The sequence below is a fragment of the Mugil cephalus genome, chromosome 10 (assembly GCF_022458985.1).
Source record: "Mugil cephalus isolate CIBA_MC_2020 chromosome 10, CIBA_Mcephalus_1.1, whole genome shotgun sequence".
Taxonomy (NCBI): Eukaryota; Metazoa; Chordata; class Actinopteri; order Mugiliformes; family Mugilidae; genus Mugil; species Mugil cephalus.
This window is the reverse complement of record NC_061779.1, coordinates 18,075,314-18,101,292: the sequence shown is the minus strand read 5'-3', so window position 1 is coordinate 18,101,292 and position 25,979 is coordinate 18,075,314. Positions and strand designations below refer to the sequence as shown.

General features: G+C 44.6%; 3 protein-coding genes across 7 annotated transcripts; 2 read left to right on the top strand and 1 right to left on the bottom strand.

Annotated features, from left to right (window-relative positions):
- The first annotated feature begins 533 nt into the window (after nucleotides 1-533).
- Nucleotides 534-9,537, top strand: LOC125014664 (netrin-4-like). The gene is made up of 10 exons (XM_047595916.1): nucleotides 534-906; nucleotides 1,089-1,654; nucleotides 3,565-3,837; nucleotides 4,523-4,649; nucleotides 4,914-5,102; nucleotides 5,846-6,053; nucleotides 6,195-6,307; nucleotides 6,449-6,517; nucleotides 7,311-7,484; nucleotides 7,975-9,537. The coding sequence occupies exons 1-10, from the start codon at nucleotides 822-824 to the stop codon at nucleotides 8,115-8,117; spliced, it is 1,947 nt and encodes a 648-aa protein (XP_047451872.1). The 5' UTR covers nucleotides 534-821; the 3' UTR covers nucleotides 8,118-9,537.
- Nucleotides 9,538-10,008: 471 nt separating this feature from the next.
- LOC125014665 (methionine aminopeptidase 2-like) lies at nucleotides 10,009-16,356 on the bottom strand. The gene is made up of 11 exons (XM_047595917.1): nucleotides 16,005-16,356; nucleotides 15,126-15,239; nucleotides 14,835-14,897; nucleotides 14,246-14,348; nucleotides 13,770-13,931; nucleotides 13,393-13,574; nucleotides 13,055-13,149; nucleotides 12,266-12,362; nucleotides 12,072-12,175; nucleotides 10,872-10,987; nucleotides 10,009-10,728 (listed from the first exon to the last, which is right to left on the bottom strand). Exons 1-11 carry the CDS (start codon nucleotides 16,177-16,179, stop codon nucleotides 10,476-10,478), a joined length of 1,464 nt encoding a protein of 487 aa, XP_047451873.1. The 5' UTR covers nucleotides 16,180-16,356; the 3' UTR covers nucleotides 10,009-10,475.
- On the top strand, nucleotides 12,302-25,752 carry LOC125014663 (uncharacterized protein C3orf20-like). Of its 5 annotated transcripts, none has more exons than XM_047595912.1 (19): nucleotides 12,302-12,393; nucleotides 16,949-17,014; nucleotides 17,094-17,188; nucleotides 17,278-17,756; nucleotides 18,956-19,012; nucleotides 19,095-19,194; nucleotides 19,416-19,622; nucleotides 19,751-19,900; nucleotides 20,378-20,498; nucleotides 21,499-21,624; nucleotides 21,710-21,838; nucleotides 22,075-22,246; nucleotides 22,513-22,732; nucleotides 23,016-23,096; nucleotides 23,214-23,571; nucleotides 23,754-23,870; nucleotides 24,534-24,676; nucleotides 24,888-24,999; nucleotides 25,308-25,752. In XM_047595912.1, the coding sequence occupies exons 1-19, from the start codon at nucleotides 12,319-12,321 to the stop codon at nucleotides 25,368-25,370; spliced, it is 2,871 nt and encodes a 956-aa protein (XP_047451868.1). In that variant the 5' UTR covers nucleotides 12,302-12,318; the 3' UTR covers nucleotides 25,371-25,752. The 5 variants fall into 5 exon arrangements, 3 of the variants coding, with proteins under 3 accessions (XP_047451868.1, XP_047451871.1, XP_047451869.1); XM_047595913.1 differs by lacking the exon at nucleotides 12,302-12,393 and adding an exon at nucleotides 16,505-16,642; XR_007113528.1 differs by lacking the exon at nucleotides 24,534-24,676 and having other exon boundaries at nucleotides 23,754-24,010; nucleotides 25,308-25,330.
- Nucleotides 25,753-25,979: the final 227 nt, after the last annotated feature.

The following is a 25,979-nucleotide window of genomic DNA, read 5'->3' as shown; positions in this document are numbered from 1 at the left end:
ACCTTCTGTATTCACAGGTATGACGTATATGTCAGCCTGTCCTTCCTTTCTGCTCCTAGTATCCCTCATTCCCTCCGCTCTTTAAAAGCTTTTACTCAGTATGATAAATCTCTGTGGTATCGTATGCACTGTATCTCGTATCTCTGTCTTGGGTTTCTCTCATAACTCGGTGAGGTGCTGCTGCCCTTAAAGTCAAACAACAGCAATGTTGTTAATGAGTGACAGTTAGGATTAAGTGATGATATGTGGTATCTTGTAACACCTGGTGGTTTGTGGAGGCAGTCTAAATATTTTAGTTATTGTGTTTTATATCATTAACAGTACGTTTCTAACCTTCTCCAATGTAGTGCCTTTTTAAGTAATTCATTTATAGATCGAGGGTAAAAATATCCTCCGTGTAAGATGACTGTTAATGAACATTCTTTCCAGAAGCAAAACAAAAAAGGGCTTCCAGAAGTCTGTTTTTAGGAGTTGAGGGGAGTGGTCTGGGAAAAGACTAGAAGGGGGCGGCGCTAATCTCTTCATATTGCCAAATGTCAATGAAACGCTCCACAGTCAAGTGGAATCCTGAGGTGCGTGGGATGGAATAATTAAAGGATACTGTCTGCAGAGCTGTCACGTAATATAAATTAAGACTAACGAGGCACATCTGCTATACGACACCCAGAAATAAGCTCGGTGTGTCTAAATGTCTGTGCCGTAAAACATTTTCTAATAGTTGCTGGGTGACTTCGAGAAATGGCATAATATCAACGACTGGATATCTCAGAAAGAGTTGAATCCGCTTTCATGCTTTCGCCGAAAACACGATAATTGACTTTATGTTGAGTTACAGCACCTCCAGGATGAGACTGTGGACTTTACTTTTCATCATCCCGGTGTGCGCATCATCTCCTCTTCCAGCCGGTGAGTTTGAAGTTGAACCTGTTTGGGACTTTTACGCACGCACTTTATGAAGGCGTGAATGATTTTGTTTGGGGTGGCAACGGGGGCATGACTCATAACAGATGAGAATACTTTACAACGTCAGTGCTTATCTAAGCTTTACCCCGAGTAAAATTAAATACGATCAAATTTTCTCTTACCAGAAACGCTTAAAGTCAAAGGTCCAACTTATCCAGTGCTGGAGCACCGCTGCTCTGGCCGAGCTTGCAACCCCCGCATGGGCAACTTGGCTCAGGGCAGGGTCCTGAGCACCCGGTCAGTTTGCGGCTTCAACTCCTCGGAGCCCTACTGCTTCGTCAAACAGACGGCTGCACCCCGCAGCAGGGAGTCATGTTTGGAACCAAAGTGCAGCCACTGTAACTCTGCCATCCCCAGCCAGGCTCACCCACCCTCTGCCATGAGCGACTCCTCCTTCCGCTACCCTGACACCTGGTGGCAGTCTGCACAGGGGACGAAGGAGGAGACTCTCCAGCTGGACCTGGAGACTGAGTTCCTCTTCACCCATCTGATTCTGGTGTTCCGCTCACCCCGCCCTGCTGCCATGGTGCTGGAGCGCTCCCAGGACCATGGGCTCACATGGAAGCCCCTCAGATATTTTGCCAGGCACTGCGAGGAGGTATTTGGTCTGGCAGAGGGGTCACAAGTTGGGGAAAATGGAGCAATGTGCACTTCCAAATATTCAGCAGCTTTCCCTTGTAGCAAAGGAGAGGTGAGTCTTTGTGCCTTTTTAAAGTCAACTCTGAAACTATTTGTCTACAGAAATTCTATATGTAGCATTTACTGCAAGATTTTTTTCCCACTGGGGTTCCTCTAAACAGTCCCATCATTGAAGAGTGGAAAGGGATGGAATATACTAGATAACTCTTAAAGCCACTATAAATGAGTTAAGCCCATGTCTGTATTTATAGTTAACCATACAGAATACACACCATAAACATTGGGAAAGTAACTGTTCTAAAATGACCTCAGTACAATAAAGTGTTGATTTACATAGGTCAATATTTAACCACGATAAAAAAAAAACTTTGAGATAAAAAAAAAACCTACAAGGATATCCTGGTCGAGACAGGCAACAGCACAATAACTGACATGAACAGCATGTGACGTTAAGAATCACAAAATACTCAAATTTCAAATAAATATAACTTATCATTGGTGAGTTGTCCAAACAAACGTGGGCTTAATGAGCTTACAATGAATCTGATTTGGTGTAAGACATTTAAATTAGAAACATTTTGGTGGAAACTATTAATGTATAAAGTGAACAACAGTGGTCCCATGACCAGTCCCTGCGGCACGCCCCTTCCATGTCATAACCACAAGATATAACCATCTAGCCATAACTTCCACTGAATGAAAACTTGAAGACATGAGGTTAAATCATCTACACTATTCCCCATTCATTTCGGAGATCTCACCATTTCACAGCAATAGCACTCACCCTCTTCTAAATTGGCCATAGGTGTGAGTGTGAGCGGTTGTGTGACTCTCCGTGTTAGCCCTGTGATTCTCTAGAGGACAAGTAGTTATAGAAGATAGAAGAACACTCACCCTTTGCTTCACTCTTGACAGCCACACAGGCTCTATAAGCTAATATCACACAGACTACAGAACAAACAGTTGGGCAAGCTTTGTAAACTAATCCTCTCTGATGGGCTGCGCCTCCTAAGCCCCAAACTGCTTTGGCTTGCACAGCTACAATATCAGTGTCCACTTTTACCTTTGATGCTACCCCAAAGCAGTTTTGGACATGCTGTATCATCACAAGGAGGTCTGAGTCAGATAATCAGCTATGGTTAATTCATGAGCATGCTTCTTTCAGGTGGCCCTTTCACCAAGGTTCTCATCAGCCAGATTTTATTTTCTCCAGAAAGCCTCTGATCATGTTTGGAGGTTGTGGCTGAATCATTATATGACAGATCTCCTATTTGCAAGAAATGTTTGTCTTGCTAATAGGTTACATCTTTTGCATATGCTCCTTACTCTTAACAAATAATGTCCCAGTTGGTATTACACTCTGATTGTTAAACAGATTTAGTTCATTGAATAATGCATTGAATAATATCTGTGTTGTGTTCACTGACCCCTTGGTGACACAGTACACAGCACATATTTATAGAACACCAATAACTGTCTGTCATACACAGCACAAATTAAAAGATCAAACATCAGATATGGATGGTAGGACAAGTTGTTATATGAAAGCTTGTAAATACATTTTCTTTAGTAGTAGTAGGCTACTGGATGTAATAATTTGTGCAAAAGCTTCAGTTCAGTTTGACTTTGCATGAAGTCAAAATGTACTTGAAAAATTGCATTTAACAGATTACAGAGATGAAGTTGTGACACATTCAGCAAACAACAAATTCAACAAAGCGTAACAAGAGAACAAGATCCATTCCTTCATGTTTACACTGGAGCTGGTCAGAGTTTCCTAAAATAGCAGCTATTAGAGGACCATGAAAGAAAAACTGCACTGATGCTTTTTAGGAAGGCTAAGGAAAGAGAGACATACTTTGTAGTTTTCAAGTTTTTGTCATGGTCTGATAGCGTCTTTAAGATTTCTCCTTACACTCCTTACAACAACGCAAACTTTCTGTCTTGTCCTTCAATATGTAGGTAATCTATCGAGCCCTGACGCCCTGGAGCTCCATGGATCCCTACGGACCGGCTGCCCAGGACCAGCTCATGATCACCAACCTGAGAGTCCGTCTGCTGCAGAGCCAGCCGTGTCCCTGCCAGGCCAAACTTCCTGGTGCCGCTGTCCTCCCCACTGATTATTATGCCATCTACGACTTTATTGTCAAAGGCAGCTGCCTTTGCAATGGACATGCTGACCACTGTGTCCCAGCCAGTGGCTACCAACCCAGCAATCAGACGACCAATAACATGGTGAGCAAGTTTGAGCTGGATTTTTTTTGAGCAGCTTGTCGGTGCATGACACTAATAAAATGCACTTGCATGGTTTGCATTTTGGTGGTGAGACGTGGGGTATAGTGTTCAGAGTTACTGTTCCCGCCATTTCTTGGTCAGCCGGTTGCATGCTGTATGCGCTGCTGAGGCTGATGACTGCAGTGAAGACTGGATGTTGAGCCACAATTTTACCTCCCATTACAGGGATTTAAAGATGTAGGAACCTTAATTATGTTATTCAGCCTAATACTTTAACAGCCCATAGTCTCGGTTAGGTTTTTCTCTTTAATGTAAGAGGAGAGTAAAAGCAAGGTTTATTTCCAACAGTGCATATGGGGTGTAGACTTGTTACATAGGCAATTGCGCGCTGTGTAAACTCTGTTGCCCTGAAATTAGATGTTGCGATACTTAAGAAGGCGGGTAGTTATACGCACATTGCATGTAGCCTATTTGAAGTAAGCAGCACTTAAAGAAGTTTACAGTGAATTTTACCATAATGACATAAATTTTAAAGAGGGTGACGATGGTATATTATTATGTAATACACGGCATGTGACAGAGCTTTCCTCTAAGTGATGTTTCTCGTTGTAAATATTCAGTCAGTATTTTAAAAGATGCGTTTAGATGCAATAAAATGCCAAATAATGGTCTATTTCTTTGGCAGGTTCATGGGAAGTGTGTTTGCAGACATAACACAGCCGGTGACCACTGCGAGCGCTGTGCACCTCTCTACAATGACCAACCCTGGCAGGCTGCCAACGGCATCACAGGGACTCCGCATGAATGCCAGAGTGAGTGATGGGGCAAGAGTCAAATGCAAAGGAGGACACACGACATGTTGACTTATCTAGAAAATAAATTTCGTGTCATAAATCACATGCAGCCTTTTAGCTGCTGATGCTCGGTGAATAACGGTAGCAGTTCCTCTTTCTGTGCGAGCTGTCGTAAGACTTGTCCCTGCTTGTCCCGCTGAGGCCGGTCAAAGTTCAAAGACGAGCTGCCAAAAGTGCAACACTTCGTTCTTTCTTTTATTTTCCATGTCCATCCAAACCAAGAGTGCAAGTGTAACGGTCACGCCAAGAGCTGTCACTTCAGTCGAGGGCTGTGGCTCGCGACCGGACGGCGGAGAGGCGGCGTGTGTGACGACTGCCGCCACAACACAGAGGGCCGTCACTGCCAGATCTGTAAGAAGGGCTTCTACAGAGATCCCAGCCGACCGAAAACCGCAGCTGACTCCTGCAAACGTAAGGCCTTTATTCAGTCCAGCTTGTTTTTGCCTTAAACCAAAACTCTGCCAGGATAGATACCAGCTGAGGATTACAAGTACAATAATGGAGGTTTGATTTTTTCCTCGTTCCCCCTCAGACTAAAGCACATTGATCTTTTTGATAAGGGTATTTGCACCAGCACTTTCCCAAGCCGCTGCCTCTCCTGTGATGAGACACTGAGATGACTCCTTCCTTGGCAGGAATCTCCGTCACGCACTTGAGTGCGTTACTGTTTTGGAATGTGACTGTAATTGCAAACAATGGAGGAATTTCTCATGGTCCATCCAAGCACATTTTTCCCATTCTTGCCCTTTTCTTTCCTCCAGACGTGCTGCAGTAATTTTAAGAACAAGGGGGCTGTTTTGGGAAGCAGATGAAGCAAAGTTTATAATAAAAATTGACGTCATCACGACAAGCAGTGAGAGAGTTCAGCGTGCGGAGGGAGCGCTGAACCGTTCGTTTTTGCTGCAGCTGCTTAAAGCAAGTTGAGCGCATACTCGCAGCTTGCTGCTTGTTACAAGCGGATGATGTAAATACATTTAATGTTCATAGAGCTGTGAGAGTTCACTGCTATATGGTGTATACTGTTTATTGGTGCTTTAACAAGTGTTTTCCCTAAAAGCATGCTCATAATGTGCTTCTAGACCTGTGCCAGAAATGGACACTTAGAACGATGTTAACATAGACCCCTCTTGTTCTGTCACCTCTCTCCTCTGCAGCCTGTTCTTGCCACCCTGTAGGCTCAGTCCTCTCAGATGGTAGCACCCTCTGTAACCCCAGCAGTGGGGAGTGCACTTGTAAGCCCGGCGTTGGAGGCCCCCTCTGCGACAGATGCATGCTGGGATACTGGGGTCTTCACGAATACGGCTGCCGCCCGTGTGACTGCACAGGGGACTGTGACCCCTACACCGGTGACTGCATTCCTGGGTAAGAGCCAAGACTAAGCCATATGCATTGGCGAAAATAAATCCCCGATAAAGTGATGTATGTTGTAAAGGCAGAGTGCTTTCTGGATTATTAACACCGGGTGGGGCCGTGACTCTGATTGGTTTTACCTCTGCGGCACAGCTCGGATGTGGAGGTCTTCTATACAGCCAACGGCCACATGGGACACAGCAGCAATAATAGTGACAAGGCACTCTTTAGGGTGGAGGAGCTTTTCTCTGCACTGCACCACTCTGGTGAGGCACAGGTCACATCACACTTCGCACACTGCACACTCATCAGCTTACGTAGAAAACAAACGCAGCTGGTTTAATCTTTAAGCAGCTCATCACGATGAAACGATCTGTCTCACCGATCGTGTTTCATTTTTATTTCAGAGAAATGTGAATGCGTGGAAGCAGCCCTTGTTATACCGAAACTCATCTGTTTAGCAAAGTTTGACTATGGTAAGTAAATCTTTGTAAAATTGTTATGGGTTCATTGTTTCAGCCTTTCATGATAGTGAATGGATACAGAGCCATGTGTAATGCTGAAAAGGGGCCCTTGGCTGTAACACTTGATGTCTCGAGTTTTCGCTGTCGTTTTCTATTTGTGTCTCGCTGCTCAACTCTGTAGAACCTTCTTGTTAGACCCTGCTAAACAGGTCCTCAGATGTGTTAAGGGGTCAGTGTGCTTCTAAGGAAGTCTCTGTCAGACGGCACGACATTTTCTAAAACGTATTGTTCTCCACACCTGTCAGAAGTTGGCAGTCAACATTTTTTGCAGTGTTTTATGTCAGTTTCTATCATTTCCATGTGCACAACCCAAGTCCAACAAGGTGAATGTCACTAGAGCAAGACTGACAGTGTGCACTGCCTCTTCCAGTGACGGCTGTCTTTTCACCTCATATTTGGATGTGTCCTCTCATACACCATGTGTGAGGCATTAAGACAATAGACAAAAAAAATATATTTTAATGTTTTGTGAACCATGGTCGATAGATACTTGATCTGAAAACCACTAAACTGCAACTCATCAATATCGTTTTGTCAGAAAACTGCTCACGTCAGCCCCGACATCATTAGTCACATTGTTTTGAGTCATGTGATAAATCTGAAGTACTCTCCATGTGCAACATTAGTTTCTTCTTCACCCTTAGAAATGTGTTTTTCAAAGGGGCCAGTGGTATAAAGTATTAGACAATCAGCGCTGATGTAGTGAACTTGTTTTGGGTGTGTTTGGTTTGTGTTGCCTCTGCAGTTCTGGTCGTGAAGGTGATGTCAGCCCATGATGAAGGCTCTCATGCAGAGGTGCAGGTTAAGGTCAAGAAAGTCTTGTACCGGAACCCTGAGATGAAGATCCAGAGGGGGAGCGTCACCCTCTACCCAGAGTCTTGGACCATCCGAGGCTGTACCTGTCCCATCCTCAACCCAGGTCAGCTGCAGTCCGTTCCGATCAGAAGCTCAACCGCTCGCCACGCAGACGTGTGTAATTAGTCGACTCTCGAGCGGACAATCTGCCAGCTTTGTGCTGAATAGAAGCTCCCAGGCGCCGCTCGCCGAGGCTCTGAGTGTGTGCCAGCGACAGAGCATCACTCATTTAAATAGGACATTTACAGTTTAAAGATTGGAGCCATTTTTCTGTTATGAGACTATTTCACATTTAGCACTCAACAATAATCCTTTCTGGCAACAATCATTCTAACCATCTCAACCATAGCAGCACATTATTTAACTGGCTATTATAGCCACGCTACCAGTCAAAAGTTTGGACACACGTTCTCATTGAATTGAATGAGAAGGTGTGTCCAGACTTTTGACTGGTAGCGTTTATAACGTCGTATGCTCTTTTCACAAAAGGTGCTTTTATTTTCACTGCAATTTTGCGACGTTCTCACCAATTCCTCGTGCCTTCTCTATTCCAGGATCCGAGTACGTAGTGGCCGGTCATGAAGACTGGAAGACTGGCCGACTTATGGTCAACACCAAGAGCCTTGTCAAACCATGGAAGTCAAGCTTGGGTCGCAAACTCTTCCACATTCTCAGGAAAGACTGCGGTCGCTGGTAGGGAATCGCCATGAACTGCGATGCACAGAAGGACGGATCACCCGTGATGTACAGATGATGTGTTGGATAAGAAGTAGGCATTGCTCGGACACCGAAGCGAATGCAAAACAATGCGCCTAACGCTGTTTCTTCTGTCACCAAAAAAAGAGTCTGTGGCCTCACAAAACACTAAAAGGCTGTGGTTGTTTTTAACCTGTGGTAGAAATGAGTACAAACCTCAGAGCAGACAGCTTGCCAGACTACAGTCACCGGGGGGATCCAAGAGAACAAAGTCGACCGGGAAGACTTTCATCCGCACAAAGGTGATGCTGGAGTTTTATTTCCGTTTTATGCAAAGCTTCTGGTCACAAGCCTTTCCAGATTATTTATAAAGCAGTAGGTGCGTATTACATACTCCATTATACTTTATTTCCTGTCCAAAGTTTGCTGTCAGGTTTGATGAGCCAAAGCACAGTCACGTCCTGCTGTATCCATTTAATTGAGAGTTGTTTACTTAGGAATTTTGCAAAGGCGCGGACTGAATTATCCTTGCCGCCGCACAGATATTGGCGATAAATTATGAGGCAGAGTCAGAATCCGTGCGAGTGGCTGAGTACGTACACGTGATGTCCTTGGTGGGGGAGTCTGGGACCGTGCAGGTCAGAACAAGTAACTCCTGGATAAGAAGAGAGGACGGAAAAAAAAAACATTAAGGGAATCAGGTGGCTTAATCTGAGCAACTCTGCTTTGCTCTGGCGCACTCGCCTGCTGTCTGACAAGAGCAAGACACTTTCTCTAGTCTGCAGTGCATTCAGCCGCCTTTAACGCTTGCGATTGAGCATGCTCTCAAAACCCGTTCAGATACGGGAGACAAACATTGTCAGGGCATTTGAGTTAGACTTGATTCTTTGGGGATATTCGCTGTTTCCTGAAGACCTTCTTCAATCTGCAGAGGATTCATCTGGGACGGCCTCTGTGAACTGTGCCCCGCAGGAGCCAGTGTGTGTTTGTGAGAAAGAGCGTACGCACGCTCTCTTAACATATGTTTCTCTTTATGGCCTGTGACTCCTGCTGCCCCCAAAATAAATATGTATTAAAAGCCTGTGTACTAATTGACATCACAGTGTCTCAGATCCAGAGTCCACAGGTCAATTTAAGAATAGACCCGGTCTGCTGTCTCCAAGGAGAAGGACAAACTGTGTGAGGAGACATGATGCATTCCTCGGCCATTGCATCACCACTCATGTCCTTGTCCCAAAGACTTTACCAAAATAAGAGAAAATGGGATGGAAATTTTCTCTTAGAGGACACAGGGGTGACTTAGAGTGTGTGAACGCACTCTGCCGACAATGTGATATTTGTAATACTGTTTCCGTGTGTCCTGTTTGTTCTTTTTTCATCAAAACTGCATAAACGACACATTAGTGTGCTCATTTTTTTAATGCTTCTGGGAAAAGTCCATTTCATTCCATGGTCACATTATGCTAAAGCACAAGGCTATGAATAGCGTGACGTGTCTTACTGCAGTATCTCCACTGGCAGAGGCGGCTGACTGATATTTAACCCGTGTTTGAGTACCGCCCTCCTTTGGTTAAAAAAGAGAAATGCACGTCTACATGGTTAAAAAAAAAGTGGCATCATACACAGTTGCTCGCTTGTAAGGCTCATCAAAGTATGCAGTCCAATAAAACAGTCCCACAATAAACTCTCCTGTCTTCATGGTTATAATAAATAATTCGTTTTTGTTATAATCATGTGAATTAGGAAGATGTGCTGTTGAATTGTGTTTCAAGACTTTCAGAAAAGTTGTCGTGATAGACTGCATAGGTTTCAGCAAAAATGTATTTGGGTAATATATTAGAGTATGTTGACCTGTGAGATATATACATATGAATATGCAACACAACATTCAATGCCAGATTTATAACAATTTATTTCTTATAAAACTGCCTCAAATTAAAATAAAGCAAAGAAATATAGAAATATAAATATTTCATAGCTGATTTTTTTTTTCCTCACGAGTTCTTAACAAGGCAGTAAAGCATAGCATGTTTAGGTGAGGTGGTCACCGAAACCTTTTTTGCATTATTCCTTTGCATAAATTTCTTTTGCATATTTCCTAAAAGCAGCACATGAAAGTACAACTTAAATGACAACACTACATGTTTTTAAAGATAATTGGCTTGATCCTTTCGGGAAATCAAAAGTACTAGTAAGCTACCGCCATGTCAAGTCTTTTGCTTTGCTAAAACAATTACCTAAAGGTAAATTTATGAGAATTTATGAGAAGTATTGCATAATCGCTCTCAGTCTGTAGAGGTTTGTCGTCTCCGAGCCGTCGTGCTCCGCATGGTTCGCCTCCTTCGCTTCCGGCGCATGCTTAGTAGTCGTCCCCCCGGCTTACTACCTCCTTGCAGGTGGGCCTGAGTAGGATGGTGTGCTCGTACTGGGCGGTGTAGCTGCCTTTGATGTCACAGAGGGGTGGGTAGGGGTCTATGATGCCGAGATCGCACAGATTCTTCAATGCCATCAGGTACTTGCTCTCCCCCAGGCGGTCCAGCCAGCGGCGGCAGAAAGCCAGAGTACCAAAGTTCTCATTGATCACATTCAGCAGATGTTTAGCCCTTGGAAGTCTGCAGCAAGGAGGAAAATGTGACAACGCAGAGGGAAAAGTGAGACAGGCATGACTAAACCGGACGGCTCTTTTGTTAGAATGAAGCTCTGAAGGAGCATATCAACCTATTGCTTATTTTAGAAGTGAGATGAAAACAATAACCTTATCGGCACGTGTCCGACGTTGAAGTTTTTCATGTAATGTGAACACTCCATGTCATCGTGGACTGCACCCCTTCCAGTGCTGCCAAATGTCTCAATGGCATAAGCTTCACCTTCCTGAGACGCGACAAAAAAAAAACAACACGCACTTACTGGGTGGCTGACATAAAATGTAAAATTGCCTCTGAGGACCGCGGCCGAGCATGTGTGATATTACTGAAAGGGCAGAAACACTGCAGGAGGTGAGAACGGGAGTAAATTTCACAAAAAAAACCCAAGTTGTCAGCCGCTGACATATTCATGTGTAGTCTATTAAGGAGTGTAGTGTCCTTTCTGCGGCAGCACCTCGCGGGAGTTGATTGGCCGGGTTTCATTGGCATTTTTTGTGTCTCTATCAGCACGTGGCTGTTGTCGGAGTCCCTGTGGTATTAGCTGATAACACTGCGACGCCCTCTCTCCCCGCGCCGATAATCAGTCAGAGTGCTAGCAGCCCCGTGGCACGCCCAGCTGCCACTCCAGCCGTGCACTCTCTGATCACAAAGAGGGTAATGGCCTTGTTACACCAACACACTTCAGCTAAAAATACAATGCGCAAACCTGCCACGTCAGCACTACTCTCCTGGAACCATCAGGTAAAAAGCTTGACGCAGCAACTCGCCAATTAAAACGCTCCGTTCTGTCCAAATACAGTCATGTGCTGCAGCTGTGCTGATGCGAGGCAGGCATTGGACATTGTGTCTCTAAATATGTAAAACAGTGCGAAGCCGCGTTTCTCCTTGGTGAAGCACGGGCCTGCTAATGAACTCTGGATGCCCGCGATGCTGCGCTCTTCCAGTGAAACGAGGGGCCGCGGAGTTGTAACACGCGTTGCTACTTGAGGCGACTGGTAATTCCATTAAAGCTGTAATTAAAGTGCTGACGAGGGTGACTAAGAAGCTGTTAGAGCAGTGAATTGGAACACTGCTCCACACCCCACCGTAACCCTAGCCAGCCACATGTTCTTCCAATTACACTTAAGAATTAAAAGGGGTTTATTTATACGCAAGGTCAAACAGCCACGAAGCGTTTAATGTCAGACACTCCGCCAAAAAGAAGCTGCGATATTGTGTTTTGCCTCCAAAATGTGCTCACAATCACATTTGCCTCAATGTCTCAATGTCCGGACCCGGACTGAGCGACCCCCGTAAACCGTCGTACAAACCTCCATCCTCGTGGCCTCTCCGCCTTTTACAATAGGGACGGTCTTCCCTGAGTGTATCCTGTACTGTCCGATAGAGTGGCCATTGAGGTTCCTGATTGGCTTCACTGTAAAGAGAACACCGCAGAGAGGTTTCGCGCACAGGCAGCAGCAGCAGCAGCACTGAGAAGAAAAGTGAAGAATGACCTCGTTTTTACCTTGATATGTTTTCCCGTCTATCTCCACTTCATAAGACTCCATCACCTCCTGAATGGTCTCGCCAACGTCGCAGAGGCGCACATCAATTCCGGCAAACTGGGACAGGGACGAGATTACACTCGCGACGGTAACTAACACTACATTCCTCACACGCAGACAGTCGGGATGGTGAGATATTCGAAAGCCTGTGCTGTGCAGAATCCCTTCACGTTAAAGTAGCAGTTCCACAAATAAGGAATAATTGGAGGAACTGCTTTCATCTCAATGGCTGAAAATGGACTTAGACTGTCAAGCTGTGTAACAGATGGTATATCTCATACTGACAGCCTAATTAAACTCTGTCTTTGCTCTGAATCAGGCATTAAGACCTATTTGCAGCTTATTGGAGTAAAATGCAATTAACACATCATTTGTATAGATCCTACACAGTGCCACTGAGTGTCTTTCTTTGTGGAACAAATTATTTTCCTCCTGTTTTGTTACACTGACTACCCTTCTTCTCCCCTAAGTTATCTGTGTGATATCTATTATTTATTCTCTGCATCTGTTCTTATTATTGAAGCAGTTAAACTTTAATGCTCCTTTGTGGAAGCAAATGTTTTTCTAAGCACTACACATATCAGTCACTCATGTTGGACGTGGTGTTAGTTGGAAATCATAGTTCCTTTACAAAGACTATCAGACAATCATTACAAGCTAGATATGAATACATATAGGTTTATTTATTGTGTGTAAATGAATCCAGCCATGTGTAGGAGCACTGTGCCTCCGAGGAAGGGTTGTGTTACCCTGATTCCAGTGTTGGTTGCGTCTCTCACAGCCTCCAGCAGTCTGTCATACTTTGGATTGAAAGTGACGGTGAAGGCACAGTCTATTATTCGACCTGAAAGAGCAAACAGCTTGGTCAGTCGTACCAGTTGACGCGGAGTTCAAAAATGTTCGGCGAGTCAAAAGGAAAAAGAAAGAAAAAAAGAAGAGGAAGTTAATTACGCTATGAGAACACTTCCATTCCAGGCAGTAAGAATTATAATGCAATAATCATTATACCGTGTCGTAGTAAATGCCAAATGTGAAATGGGACAGAGTAACTCCAGAAGCACTTAAAAAGTTATTAGCGAGCTCTCACCGTTGATGTGTGTCCCAAAGTCAATTTTGCAGACGTCGTCGTAGCGGAGTGCGGTGGGGTCTCCTGCGTTAGGGGTGTAGTGCGCCGCACAGTGGTTGATGGAGCATCCGGTGGGGAAGGCCAGGCCCGCGCTCAGCCCATTCTCTTTGATGAGTCTCCTGGAGCAGTCCTCAAGCTTCTCACTGACAGGAGCGCAGCGGGACAATGGGTGACGAGAACAATGTGACAGTTGTCAGGGCAGATAAAACATCCAGAAGAGGTTGAAACCACAATGCTGCACTTCTGCTCCCGGTTCACAGTGAAATGGACTCCCGACAAAGACGTGCTGAAAACACGTCGTTTGTCGGTAAAGACGGTGATGTCAGTGTCTTTCTCACCAGATGTCAATCATGGTCATCCCCGGTTTGATCCAGCTCATGACGTAGGAGCGGACCTGTCGGTGTGCCTCAGCTGCCTGCCTGAAATCACTCCACATCTCCTCATTAGCCCTGTCCAGCGCCCGCTTCTCCTCGCTGGTGGTCCGCCACGCTGCACTGCGCCTGGGGGTGGGCGCGCAGACAGGCACACCACAAGACAGGGGACGCTCATTATCTTCTCATTATACAAATATTTGTAATGAGAGTATGGTGCACTCTTGCAGAAACACTGCGCAGGTGAAAGTAGTAATGAGGCTGAATCTGACAAAATTAATTGATTCAATCGTGAACAGGAAATTAAACCACAGTCTGAACGTTGCACCTCATTATGTCCGGTATGTGAATGTGCAAAGGACGGGGACCTAAATAAAAACTAGGCATGCAACACAGTGAGAGACTACTGCGTGAGTGTGAGGGACGATGTGGAGGTCACACACCCGTCTTTTGATGGGGGGTATTCGCACTCCTCTCCCTTTGGAAAGTCTCCGCTGGGATAGAGCTCACAAATAGGGACTGAGGGAGGGTCAGTCTGTCCCTTCACTGTGGCCCAGATAGAGAAAAAGGAGAACCAGAGGTAAGCAGCAGGAGACAGAAAGAAAACACGAGTTATGCCCCCCTGTGTTCATGACTTTGATATTTTAACTTAGCTAGAGAACACAGTACTACCCCCTACTTAAAGATCAAATTTAAAAAACTCTTGTATTATATATAAATGTAGGTGTGACTCTTGTCTGCATCACATGCAGTTTTGTCCTATACTTCCTGGATCGGTCCTGCGTTGTGTAACGACATAAATGAACCAAGTGAAGCAGCTTTAGTGCTCTGTTAGTATTTTTTAATGGGTTCTGTTCAATATGTAGATTCACATCTAATCCTTCCAAAGTCATATCATCCACACTCACTAAATCTGTGGTGTTAGTTGCAGTTTCCGTTAAAATTCCGAAGTGACTAAGTTGAACAACCAAAAACACTTTTGCACACTGCAGACGATTCATTTTGCTGCACCGAGGGAAAAGAATGGCTCACCTCCTTTCTTCTTCTTCTTCTTCTTCTTCTTTTTTCCAGCTGAGTTCTCTCCTTCTTCTCCATCTGTTGAAAGCGTCATTAGTTTCAGTACAGTTCGTAAAGTGAGAAATATCGACAGGAGCTCGGGCACAATTCCCGGGGCGCTAGTGAAAATCAAATATCACATTGCAGATATGACCGGTGGAATTCCACAGTGCATTTTTAGGGACTTAAAGTCCAGCACCGCGGCCGCTGTGGAAGATGATGATGATGATAAAGATGATGATGATAGTGGTTGTGATAAGGAGGTACCTTCTTCTCCATCCTCAACTCTCTCTTTGTCCTCCAGCGTCTGCTGCTCCAAATGTTTTGTCACATCACCAACACCTCCGGCGTCGCCGTCCCCCTCAGCCTCATTCGTCCCTGCTGCAAAGTCACACACCGTAGTGCATGCATGTGCAGATGAACATGCACGTGCATGCACGTGCACCAACAAGACACACACAGAGACACGTAGAGTGAGCAAAGTGTTTGTGGTTCATTTCAAGAAAGTGTATCTACTATGGTCTCAACTTGGACGGCTCTGTGACTAATTTCTTTCTATACCATAGGAGTCAATATCCTCAAGGGCATATGTACAGTACCTTGCAGCATTATGACATATAGCCCTTCAAAGACAGCGCTGTGTGGACCACACTTGACTTAGGGCAGGTTCAACAACTCAGGCTTTTTATATTTCCACATTATGAGACAGTAATGCTGCAATTATCAACACCTTCTTGTATAACAGAAGCTGTCATCTTATTGCACTAAAACTGTGGATACTTCTATTTCACAATCTCATTCATCTTTGGGGGACTTATAGGACAGAACACGTTTAATCTGGAGTACAAATCAATTCTAATTCTCACATTTTCAAAAGACAGTTTTCCATTCGTTTTGATGTTAAATTTGATTTTTCTTTTTCTTTTTTTTTTCTCGAGATCGTCCGGTTTACAGATGTGCACCCGCAGCTCCCACACGAACCGCTCCGAGTTGAGACATATAGACAGGAATTACCCGGTGACAGGTTTAAAAGTCTCACCCCCGCATGTCTGATGCTCGTGCACTATGCACCGAGTGGCAATAAAGGGGTGCAATTGTGCGCTATTTTCTCAAGGATTTTTCTCACGGCAAAGTGATGACTCTTACCTGATGCTGTGGTCTTGCTCCTCTTCTTCTTCCTTCTTTTTCTCTTCACCGACTCCGAGGTGTCCGCATCTTCTCTGTCCTCGTTCAAGTCGTCCCCATTGAGAAGTTCAGGCTCCACTTCTTGCCGCGGCTGTAGCTCCGCCATGATCAGCGACCGAGAGATGAAGTGACGCATAAGCTGCTGGGAGCCTCCAGTGGTCAAAGCGGAAAAGTGTGCTGGAGGCGGCTGAGCCAATAATGAGCTATTAGACAATCCTCGTGCAACAACTTGACCCGTATGGGGGAAGACGATCCTCCTTTGTCCCAAGGAGCAAACACTTTCCTTTCATCATCATTTTTTGTTAGTGAGAGAAATCACATTTGGAGACAAACTGTGATGTGACAGAAACACAATGCCACTGTGTGTTTTGCAAAGGCTGAAACGCTTAGCCACGTGAATCCCCTGTCCTGATGTGAGGCGTTAAAAAAAAAAAAAGCTGCACTGCGTGCTGGACTCATCACTTTCTCTGAACATCCAGTCGCCCGAGTTTCGTGTTGCCTTGGCAGTGCGCACCTGACTGCAGCTCTTCAGGGGGGAATTGTGTGTCACTTCTTCTGAGAGTTCGCATTGCCAAAGTCCCGACACCTTATCTGTTATTGTGAGTAATGTTTTGTTGTTTCTGCTGTCACAGATAAGCTTTCAATTTGATGCCCCGAGTAGATCATTAATGGTGCGTAACGCGAGTATTTGGAGACGGGCGTAGAACTCTGTATCCCAGCAACAAGCAAAGCACACAGGGTTCAGGGGAGAAGTGAAAGGCGGGTTTTGAAGCACCTCGGGTTGGTTGTGTTGGTATTACTTTGGTGCAAGGTCGTACTCTTGTTGTTTTCTTTTCTCTTCTGTTTTTTTCTTTTTTCTTAGTGTTGCGACGTTTTGAATTAAAACGGTGTGGATTTCTTTGTAGGAAATAATGACTTCATCTGATGTCCGGGCAGAACTCTCAACAAGGCCCCTGTATTTCTTCGACCAGGTGGGTCAAATAATTATATTTTCTGATTTTAATGTACAAGAAAGAACCGGTAATTTACAGTTTAAATGCCTTCCCGCAGCCATCAAGACGCAATCAAACAAAAGGGGTACGGAGCCGCATGCTATATTTTAATGTGGCAACTGAAGTACCGCACCTGGAAGGCAAAATTCAAAGGTGGTAGGCCTAATTATTGTAATGTCTTGTTCACATTTTTTTTTTCTTTTTCAGACACGTGTGTAAATCAATTTCTCGTTTTCTAACAGCTATCAAGAGGATGAAGACAGCGAGGTTACAATGGATGAGCCCAACAAAGAGATCCTCTCAGGTGAAACACGTGCGGATGGTGAACCTGATACTTCATCTGCTGTCGGTGCCGCACTGAACTCGAAAGAGTGCGACCCCATGGACTCGTACAAGCGAGCAGCCCCTGGGTTATTAACCGAGCTGGCTCGCCTCCTTTCACGACACAAGTGGCCCGAGAAGGGATGTATTCCTCGCGGGATTGTAAATATTCTGAACTACTCCTGGAACGACCTGACTGCAGGGGCGGCTCAGTTTAAAAGGCGGAAGTCAAGAGGTTCCCTGACTGTGGACCAGACACCCCGTCAGCTGTCCGCCAACACCAAGGAGGAAACAGCAGAGAGGAATTCCTGTGCCGTTGGGAATGTTGGTTCCTCGGAGAGAAAACCGCAGGCTGGGTTGAACGCACGCGTCAAAAAGCGCAAACAAAACTCCGGCAGAGGTAGGCCTCAGTGTCATCCAAGGTCACATCTATATGGAGGCCCAATCGTGCCAGAAAAAAAAGACAAACTAGCTAAAAGGTTCTTAAAATTTATCATAATTATCGGATATTCTACTATATCTCTCAAATGTATATTATGAATATAAAAGAACATTGACTTAGTTATTGTCTCAGAAGTTCGACTCATCCTGAGTATTTAGGGTTTTTATTCCCAGAGAACACTTTGGCATCCATTTGTTTGGTTTTGGCATTAAAAAGACTTGAATTGCATTTCAAGTCCTACATTAATATTCATACAAATGAATGTATTATTTTTCTTTTTAGGTTGATTCTCCTTGAGCATGGGATTTTAGCTTTATATTGGTTAGTCAGTCAGTAACACCCCTTCAATAGACTCATCCTGCTGCTGCCTCCCTGAGCAGGTGATGAAGCATCTGCAGCAAAATCAGTGCTGTCACTTCTTAACAGTGTGAGATGGTTCACAAATGTATGGATTATTAGGAATCATCAGTATTGTTAAATGTATGTCTTGTTATGTTAAGTAATCAGTAATATACATTGAATTGCGGGTTTGCAGTTTTTTTCTCCGTGGAAGACATTGAGAACCAAAGTCAGTAATAAGATTTTTTTTCATGTTTTTCGCAAAGTATTTTTTGCAAAGTCTACAAAGATCTTTTTCCATTGCACCATAAAGATGAATAACGTTACACTAATGGAGATATCTGAAATACATTTTAAAGAACTAGAAGGGGTTTTAACATATGTATCACCATTCTATCAAGTACTAATGCATTGCTTAATAATGCTTAACCATGGCGCTAGTCACGTCACAAGCCTTTCCCGAGGTTAATAATAAGCCTTACCATGGTCCTCTGTATGCCAGAGTTAATGCAGGTAAAAGGCAATTACCATAATGAGAATGAAAATGCATTAAATAAGGACCTAATGGTTTTGTAGATGGATATTTTAAGACAGAACATCAGGGTAGCTTTGGTTTCAAGCTTGTGGAAATGAGAGGATTGGTTTACCAGGTCGGACAAGGTAGTGTAGCACAGGGACTACTGCCTGTTAATGGGTGTCAGGGCTATTGAGTTACATCGTTACCTTCATTGGTAGTGACCTGTAGCCAGCACACATTTTCAGTGGATCTATCTAAGGCGGTGTAACGACTGAGACCTGTGTCTTTGCTCCCCCGGCAGCTCACAAGTGCACGACAGCCAGTTTCTCCATCTCGTCCGGCAGCTGTAAAGATCCAGGTATGACACAGAGTAGCATTGTGATAATGACTCTCTCAGTGCTGTGCCCGTGCTGCCTCAGCTGGATGTGGTTTGTCTTCAGGTTGGATCATTCAGCCAAAGCAGCCGTGCCCTGACGAGCCTCAGCGGATCAGTTTGTGTCAGTGGGTGGTGAAGCGGCTGCAGGCAGCAGGAAATCCTGAGTGTGTTGTTAACCTCTGCATCTGCATTTATACCAATTGTGTGTGAAATGGGGTGTTGCCTCTCACAGTTTCTGCCACTTTGGCTCAGATTGAATTCTCTCAACAGCGAAAGGGTTGATTGGCGCTTTGTTTTTTCAGAAAATTAGATCTGTGACATGCTGTATATATGTCTCCAAAGACCGTTTGACAGAGTTTAAAATCATCACCTGTTCCTTACATAGAAAGCCGCAAACAGCTGAGCAGGACCTGAACAAACTCCTCTTACTCCGTCACTATGGCGATGCGAAGGCTAGACTGAAAGACAGGAGCAGACAGGTCCAGCCTCCTGCTTTAGTGAACGGGATGCCCCAGATACCACAAGTGAAGCAGCGGAATCAGGTCCAACACAAACTCCACTACAGGATCAGCGACGGCTCCTCGTTCATATAGTATCCTTCTGCCCTCATGTTTATTCACGAATATTCTAATGCGAGTGTTTGTCTAGAAAGCAAAGGCAGCGTATATGGAAAATGTGTCACAGCAGCTGACCCTTTGAACCTTGACCGTGTCCACTCAGCTATCCATCTGGCTGCGTGGCTGTGTGCCAGAGTCACTCAGGTCTGCCCCGTGGAGGCTTCTACACCAACGTGTTCAGTGACGGCGATTGTCCCGTCATCCTGGCGACTATCACGGCGTTTGGACGCGGGGCTGCTACGCACCCTCTTAGGTGAGCTGAGTGCTGATAATGTCCGTATAAATTTAAGGGGCACTTTACTGATCTTCAAATGGCCACTTAGTTTACCCTTCAGGGAGAGCGCTGCCTTCAGTCTGTGAAAAAATCCTGTCATCTGCGGCTCATTAAGAAGCTTTCTAAAGATTGAAACAATCACTCAGATGATATCGTCATTACGGTTGAATTTTTTTTTGTTGGAGCGTGATTCATATTAGCGAGCTGGAAGCCATGAACACCTCCTTGACCTTGACTGTTTTTGAGGAAAATAATTTTTTTTAGAGTCTCACAAATCAGCAGAAGAGCAGAAATAAATAAGGTGCCTCCCTAATGCACGTCTGTGACATCAGTAACAATGTTGGCGTACCACTTACTCAAATAAATCAGAATGACAGAGGATGTTCCTCGTAACTGTGGAACTGTGTCCATCTTAATGAATGCTACAAGCATGTGACCGTTTGTCTGCTCCTAAAGCTCCACCATTACGACAGTGTGGGACCAGGACGGTGGATTCATATGTGACCATGATGGGAACATAACTAAGGAGTGGAGTTGGCAGAATGATCTCACAGCGAGGGACAAGATTGTCATTCAGGTGAATTTGCCGCCACAGTGCTAGAAGCAGTGTTTGCAGATCTAATTTTGTTGTGCCATTAACAGTGGAGATTATGTTCAAGAGACATGTCTCAGCTTTTAATGTGACTTGATTTACCTCCATTTAAAAATACCTAAGTGGGATATTTTGGCCTTTTTAGCAGAGAAAGCCCAGAAACCAAAAGTAAGGCATCAGCACTTCTTACTATGGGGTCTCTCTGCCTTTATTAGTCTGAAGCTCTGCCAGACGGGGATCAAGTGAAGAAAGTATTTCATCTCTTCACCCTGAAAAGCACTTTTGTTGTTTTGGCTTAATGTTTTGGATCGCTGTCCTGCTCGATGATGAAATGCCATCCAGTCAGTTTGCTTATGGTCAAACCTGAGCACACAGGAGGCTTTCGTATACCTCTGCACTTATGCAGTTGATTCTGCCAGCAGTGAAATCAATAAATACAATTCTGTCAGTTTTATTGGCAGCTACACTTTCCTCTTTACATATTTTGGTAGATATTGATTACCATCACGCCAGTCCAAAAAAATGTTACTTCATAAATCCACCAGTTTCTTTCTGAGGTTTTCTTAAAATGTTCACTTGACAAGGACGCAACTCAGTGACTCCTGACTTGGGCGCAGCCAGCTAGCTTGTTTTTTAAGTAGTTCAATATCCAATTATTTTTTAACACAATCTGGGCTTTAACTGTATTTATTATGTTATGTTTCAGCAGTGAAGTAAACCCACTGGAATTAAAGCTGACGCTTTGTCTGAATGTACATGTGGGGATTGTCATGTTTAGGGCAAACATAATGGAGGATGTTGGCTATGATGCATGGCCTAGTGAAGAACTAACACTAATCATGTCTGACAGGACAAAGCGATTCACATTTCATCCTGGCTGCTGGGCATTATTTATTTATTAAAAAAAAAAAAAAAAACTGTGTGAACTCACTACAACTTATGCCAGATTATGTTCAGGAGATGCTTTTTTGTTTGTTCTCTGCAGTTGTCAGACGAGATCTCCGTGAGGCTGTTCAGCGGAACGTCTGCCGTGCTCAGCTTCAGATGTGACAGCGAGAGTGTTCAACTTCCACTCCCTTCCTTGTCTAACATTCACCAGTCAGATGGAAACGTGAGGTTATAATGATCTAGTCAATGTAAAAAAAAACAAAACAAAACAAAAAAAACGGTTACTAACATTTAATATCTGCGAACAGTTTTCACAGCTTTGTTTGCAGACCGAGGGGAAGTTTACCTCTGATTTTGCTCAAGACCTCCTGCTGGTGAGGAAGACAAAATATCCTGCCGATGTCCTAGAGAGCAAGAGGAACCCGACACTAACACCTGTACGAAACGTTTGTTGAACGAAGGCATGAAATTTAAAAAAAAAGACCAAGAAGCAGGATTATATTTATAGTATTTGTGCACAAATAAATAGTCAGTGCTGCGTCGAAAACGTCGACTCCTTCCTGAGCCTGTGAAAAGGTTCTGGGGATAAGTCACTGTGGAAAGAACAGCTTGCTAAATGCCTTATGTTGTGCTATAAAGTATAATCCACCATGGGTGTAATGATGTGTGGCAGGTGTCGGTGCGCTCCCAGGAGGTCCTCCAGATGGTCAGAGATGTGGAGGGGCCGGAGGATCCGTCAGCGCCGTGGAGAAGAGGAGGGTGTGCTGGCAGAGAGCTGAAGAGGCTTCAGCAGAGAGTGCGGAACGCCGTGGAAGATTGGTTGGATTATTATCGTGTGGCCATTGGTACTTAAAAACACATCTGCTTAACACTGCAGCGGTGTCATGTCATGACAAACATAATATCGAAGAATATAATGCGATTTAAAGTGACACTGAGCCAATCTGACCCAGTGAGGTTGTTTAGAGTTATTCCACGAAGCAAAAAGTTACGGTATCACCTCATCTTGCAAACTCAACATTATTGAATAGTTCCATCGGGATCCTGTTCACGGTCACTCGTGTCACTTGGTGTCCGTGTGCATTGCTGAGTGACCTCTTCTCTCCTTCAGGGATCAAATGTCGTGATGCGGTGCGGATGCCAGATGCCCCACCGAGGACCAGGGCGAGACGAGAGGTACAGTCAGCCGCTCTGCCCTCCCTGAACCCACCTGAGCGGGCAGATGCTAAACCAGCGCAGGCGGAGGAGGGCGGGGATGAGCTCCAGGAGCTTCACAGGCACCTGTCAGCATCACCAGAAAGGCCTCCGGTCCCCCCTGTCAAGCTGCCAAGGTGCACACTGACTCAAAAATGTCTTTATCAGCTTAACAGGTCAAGGTGGAATTACTAATCGTGGGACGTCCTGCACAGCGTAACAGCAAAAGTATATATATTATTGAAGAAAGAAATAGTCTATCTATCGAAGCTGGTGATTGATTTTGTAATAGTTACAGAAACACAGTGTCTATTGATCTGTTTCAAGTGCTTCAACTCTGCTACACACTGACTGGATGTATGTTGCATCCTGTAATTTATAGTAAGGATTAGAGCACACTTGTACCGTCTTTGTTGCCAGAACACCTAAGAAACAGCCGAAGAAGGAGCATCAAGTCATTGTGATAGGACCGCTCCAGATTCATGGCAACATCAAACCCGAGTAAGGCCCGCGTTTATCACTGGCAGGCACAAACATTACAAGTCATTCGGGTGGATAATGACATTTACCGCAGTTTTTAGGGGCCTTTTTCACAGTGACAGCTTCACTATTACCCAGGTCGGTGATTCTTCCAAGCAGCCCCGAGTCGCAGACTTCCACTGCTGCACACATTCCGGCTGTGGCATCATTCACCCCCTCTGTCCCCCTCACGGTGTGCCCCGCTCTGCTGAGAGCCGCCTTGCTGGGGGAGAGGCAGTGGAGGAGGTGCTGCTGCAGTACTGCACTGATGCCAGTGGTGACAGACCTGGAGTATGATGCCTTTGTTACGGGCCAGCCCCCTCACAGTCATCAGATTCTTGTGGTGTGTGTGACTCCGCCGAGCCAGCCCGCCAGCACGTGCACGGTGCAGAGCCAGGACGAGCTCGAGGAGCTTTACAGGAGGAGGAACAAGCACAGGAGCATGCCATGTACTCAGGTGTGAATGCTGTCTTTGTCCAGACAAAAACATCAGGTTAAGAATCACTTATTTTCTAATCACATATAGGGCATATAGCTCGCAAAAGTGCAGGAATTTAATGTATCCAAATGCACATTTTTGAGTGTTTTTTTATTAGCGAAACTGAAAACTGAGTTAACAGGTTAATTTCATTTATCCAGTGCCAGATGGACTCATTCCGCCTGGTGAGGTATGAGATGTCAATGGAGAAGGACAGCTGTGGATTCAAGAACATCCTGCTGCAGCAGCGACACAATGCTGGTCCCGGCATGGTCCTGGTTAGTAAACCCACTGCAGACTGAGCCAAAGGCTGCATGCTCCGCACAATGCACGTCTTCACGCCCCCACTGGGGGGCAGCAGCTGTGCTTGTCTGAGGGAGTAGAGGTGATAGAAGTGGAAGAGGACAACTGTAATAAGGTGTGTTATCCTTTCCAAGGAGCCCAGACATTTATCAAAAAAAAGGTTCTGTGGGCTGACAAGCAATGAGGGATGACTCCTCTTAATTACAAAAGGGGGCTCTAATTTTTAGCTCAAAGTCATGACAGCTGCTCCGCTGATTTCTGCTGTAAAATGGAAATATACCCTGCAGTCCATAAATCAAAGAGGAATTACTGAAATAGCATTAGTGCTTAGCCGCAATGGGCCGAGAGGTTCTTACTCAGAGAGGCTCACGTAGAGCAGGATGCTGTATGCGCACACCAAAAGCTCATATGCTGTGAAATCCAAAACCCAAAATAACCTCATGACTGATATGTCTTATGTTGAGAAAGAACTGAATCAGCACTATGATGTAAACCCTTTCTCTGCAATCCGGATAAAACCCCCGCGAACTGAGCGTTTTTACGTATGACAGGAAAAATTAGCTGCAGCGTGTGACTGCAGTGGTGCTTCCGTCTGTTTCCACACATATACTGTGAGGTTGTTCTGTGAATGTGTGTAGATGTACATCAGAGGGACGCTGCTGTTTGTGGGCTACATGTTCAGCGCTCACAGCTGCTCAGCCAGGGACCTTCAACAGCAAATCTCCAGAACCAGGGCAGACTACAGATTAGGTCTGAGCCTCCCTAAAGACTACAAGTTCAGGTACACTACCACACCAGGGCCGCACCATCCCCTCTGATCTCATTTACTGTAAATATGCATATAATCACGGTAATCCACTCACGTTAACTATCAGTTACTGTGAATAGAATACGTCACTGAGGAACATATAACCTCAAAATAAAAATTTAATGCATTTAACACATAGATTTGCTGACAGCTTTATTCTAGGTTTTCTGTCTTTTATTCACAGTGATACAGTGAAGACTCCCGGAGACACGGACGCGCACAACTCATCCAACGCTGCACGCGGCGAGAGAAGACACAGTGACCGCTTCAGAAGAAAAAGAAACAGCCAATGCAAGGTTAATCAATATCTGAAGTTAAATATTAGATTAAATGCTTCATTTATCCTTTCAGAAAAATACTTTATTTTGTGTCGAATGAGCTCCATTCACAGTCAAGATAATGGCCGAACATTTAACACAAATAAAACTAAAAACAAACCACACAAAATACTAGTTATGGAAACCTAATAAAACACTATTCCATGACAAATGCTGCTGGATCAATTCCTGTAAATAATGGAGCTAAAGAATGTTTTTATTCATAACTGTATGTGTTATCGACCACAAGACATGTTTTATCTGTGTAATATCTTCTTCTCTAACAGGAAACTCAATCGAGGTCCCGGCACATCACTCCAAGGACAGAAGAACTTAAGCATCAAACCTAAAAACACGCCTGCATTTCATCCTGTTCCTGTTGTCACACGTTAAATGTGTTTTCGAATATATATAATTCACCGTACATCCAACATCTCTCCGTAGGTCAGTGGTTAGTGCGCATGTTAGATGTCCAATCAAGACAGTCACCTCGTTTGCTGTTTATGCAGGTTGGCACCACCGATCAGTCTAAAGTGTAACGGAGATGTAATATCTCTTTCAAGTGTTAATCAGTGAGGAGCATGCTCGGAGATGGCAGGACAAACTCATGACCCATCGGTCATGATTAGTGACAACTAATGCTCCAGTGTTCTCTGATCCCCTTATTTAAATGACCATGGTAAATCTCTGCATTTATTGTAAGACGTTTTCTTTAGTAAAAACAAAACACTATCCTGTGGTTTGTGTTTTCTTTCCAGGCTCCTTTTAATCTCTTTCTCACCCTTCCTGGAAATTGACCAGCCTCTGACTCATTCACTGTCTATTAAGTTTTAACTTGAGTTTTACTTCCTCAAGTACGGCTTACAAAATAACTACTGGCATGTAGTCATATTTCTGACTCCACTCTTGCGTTGTTAATATTAGACATCATGGTAATGGTGTGTGTGGAAAGATATGTG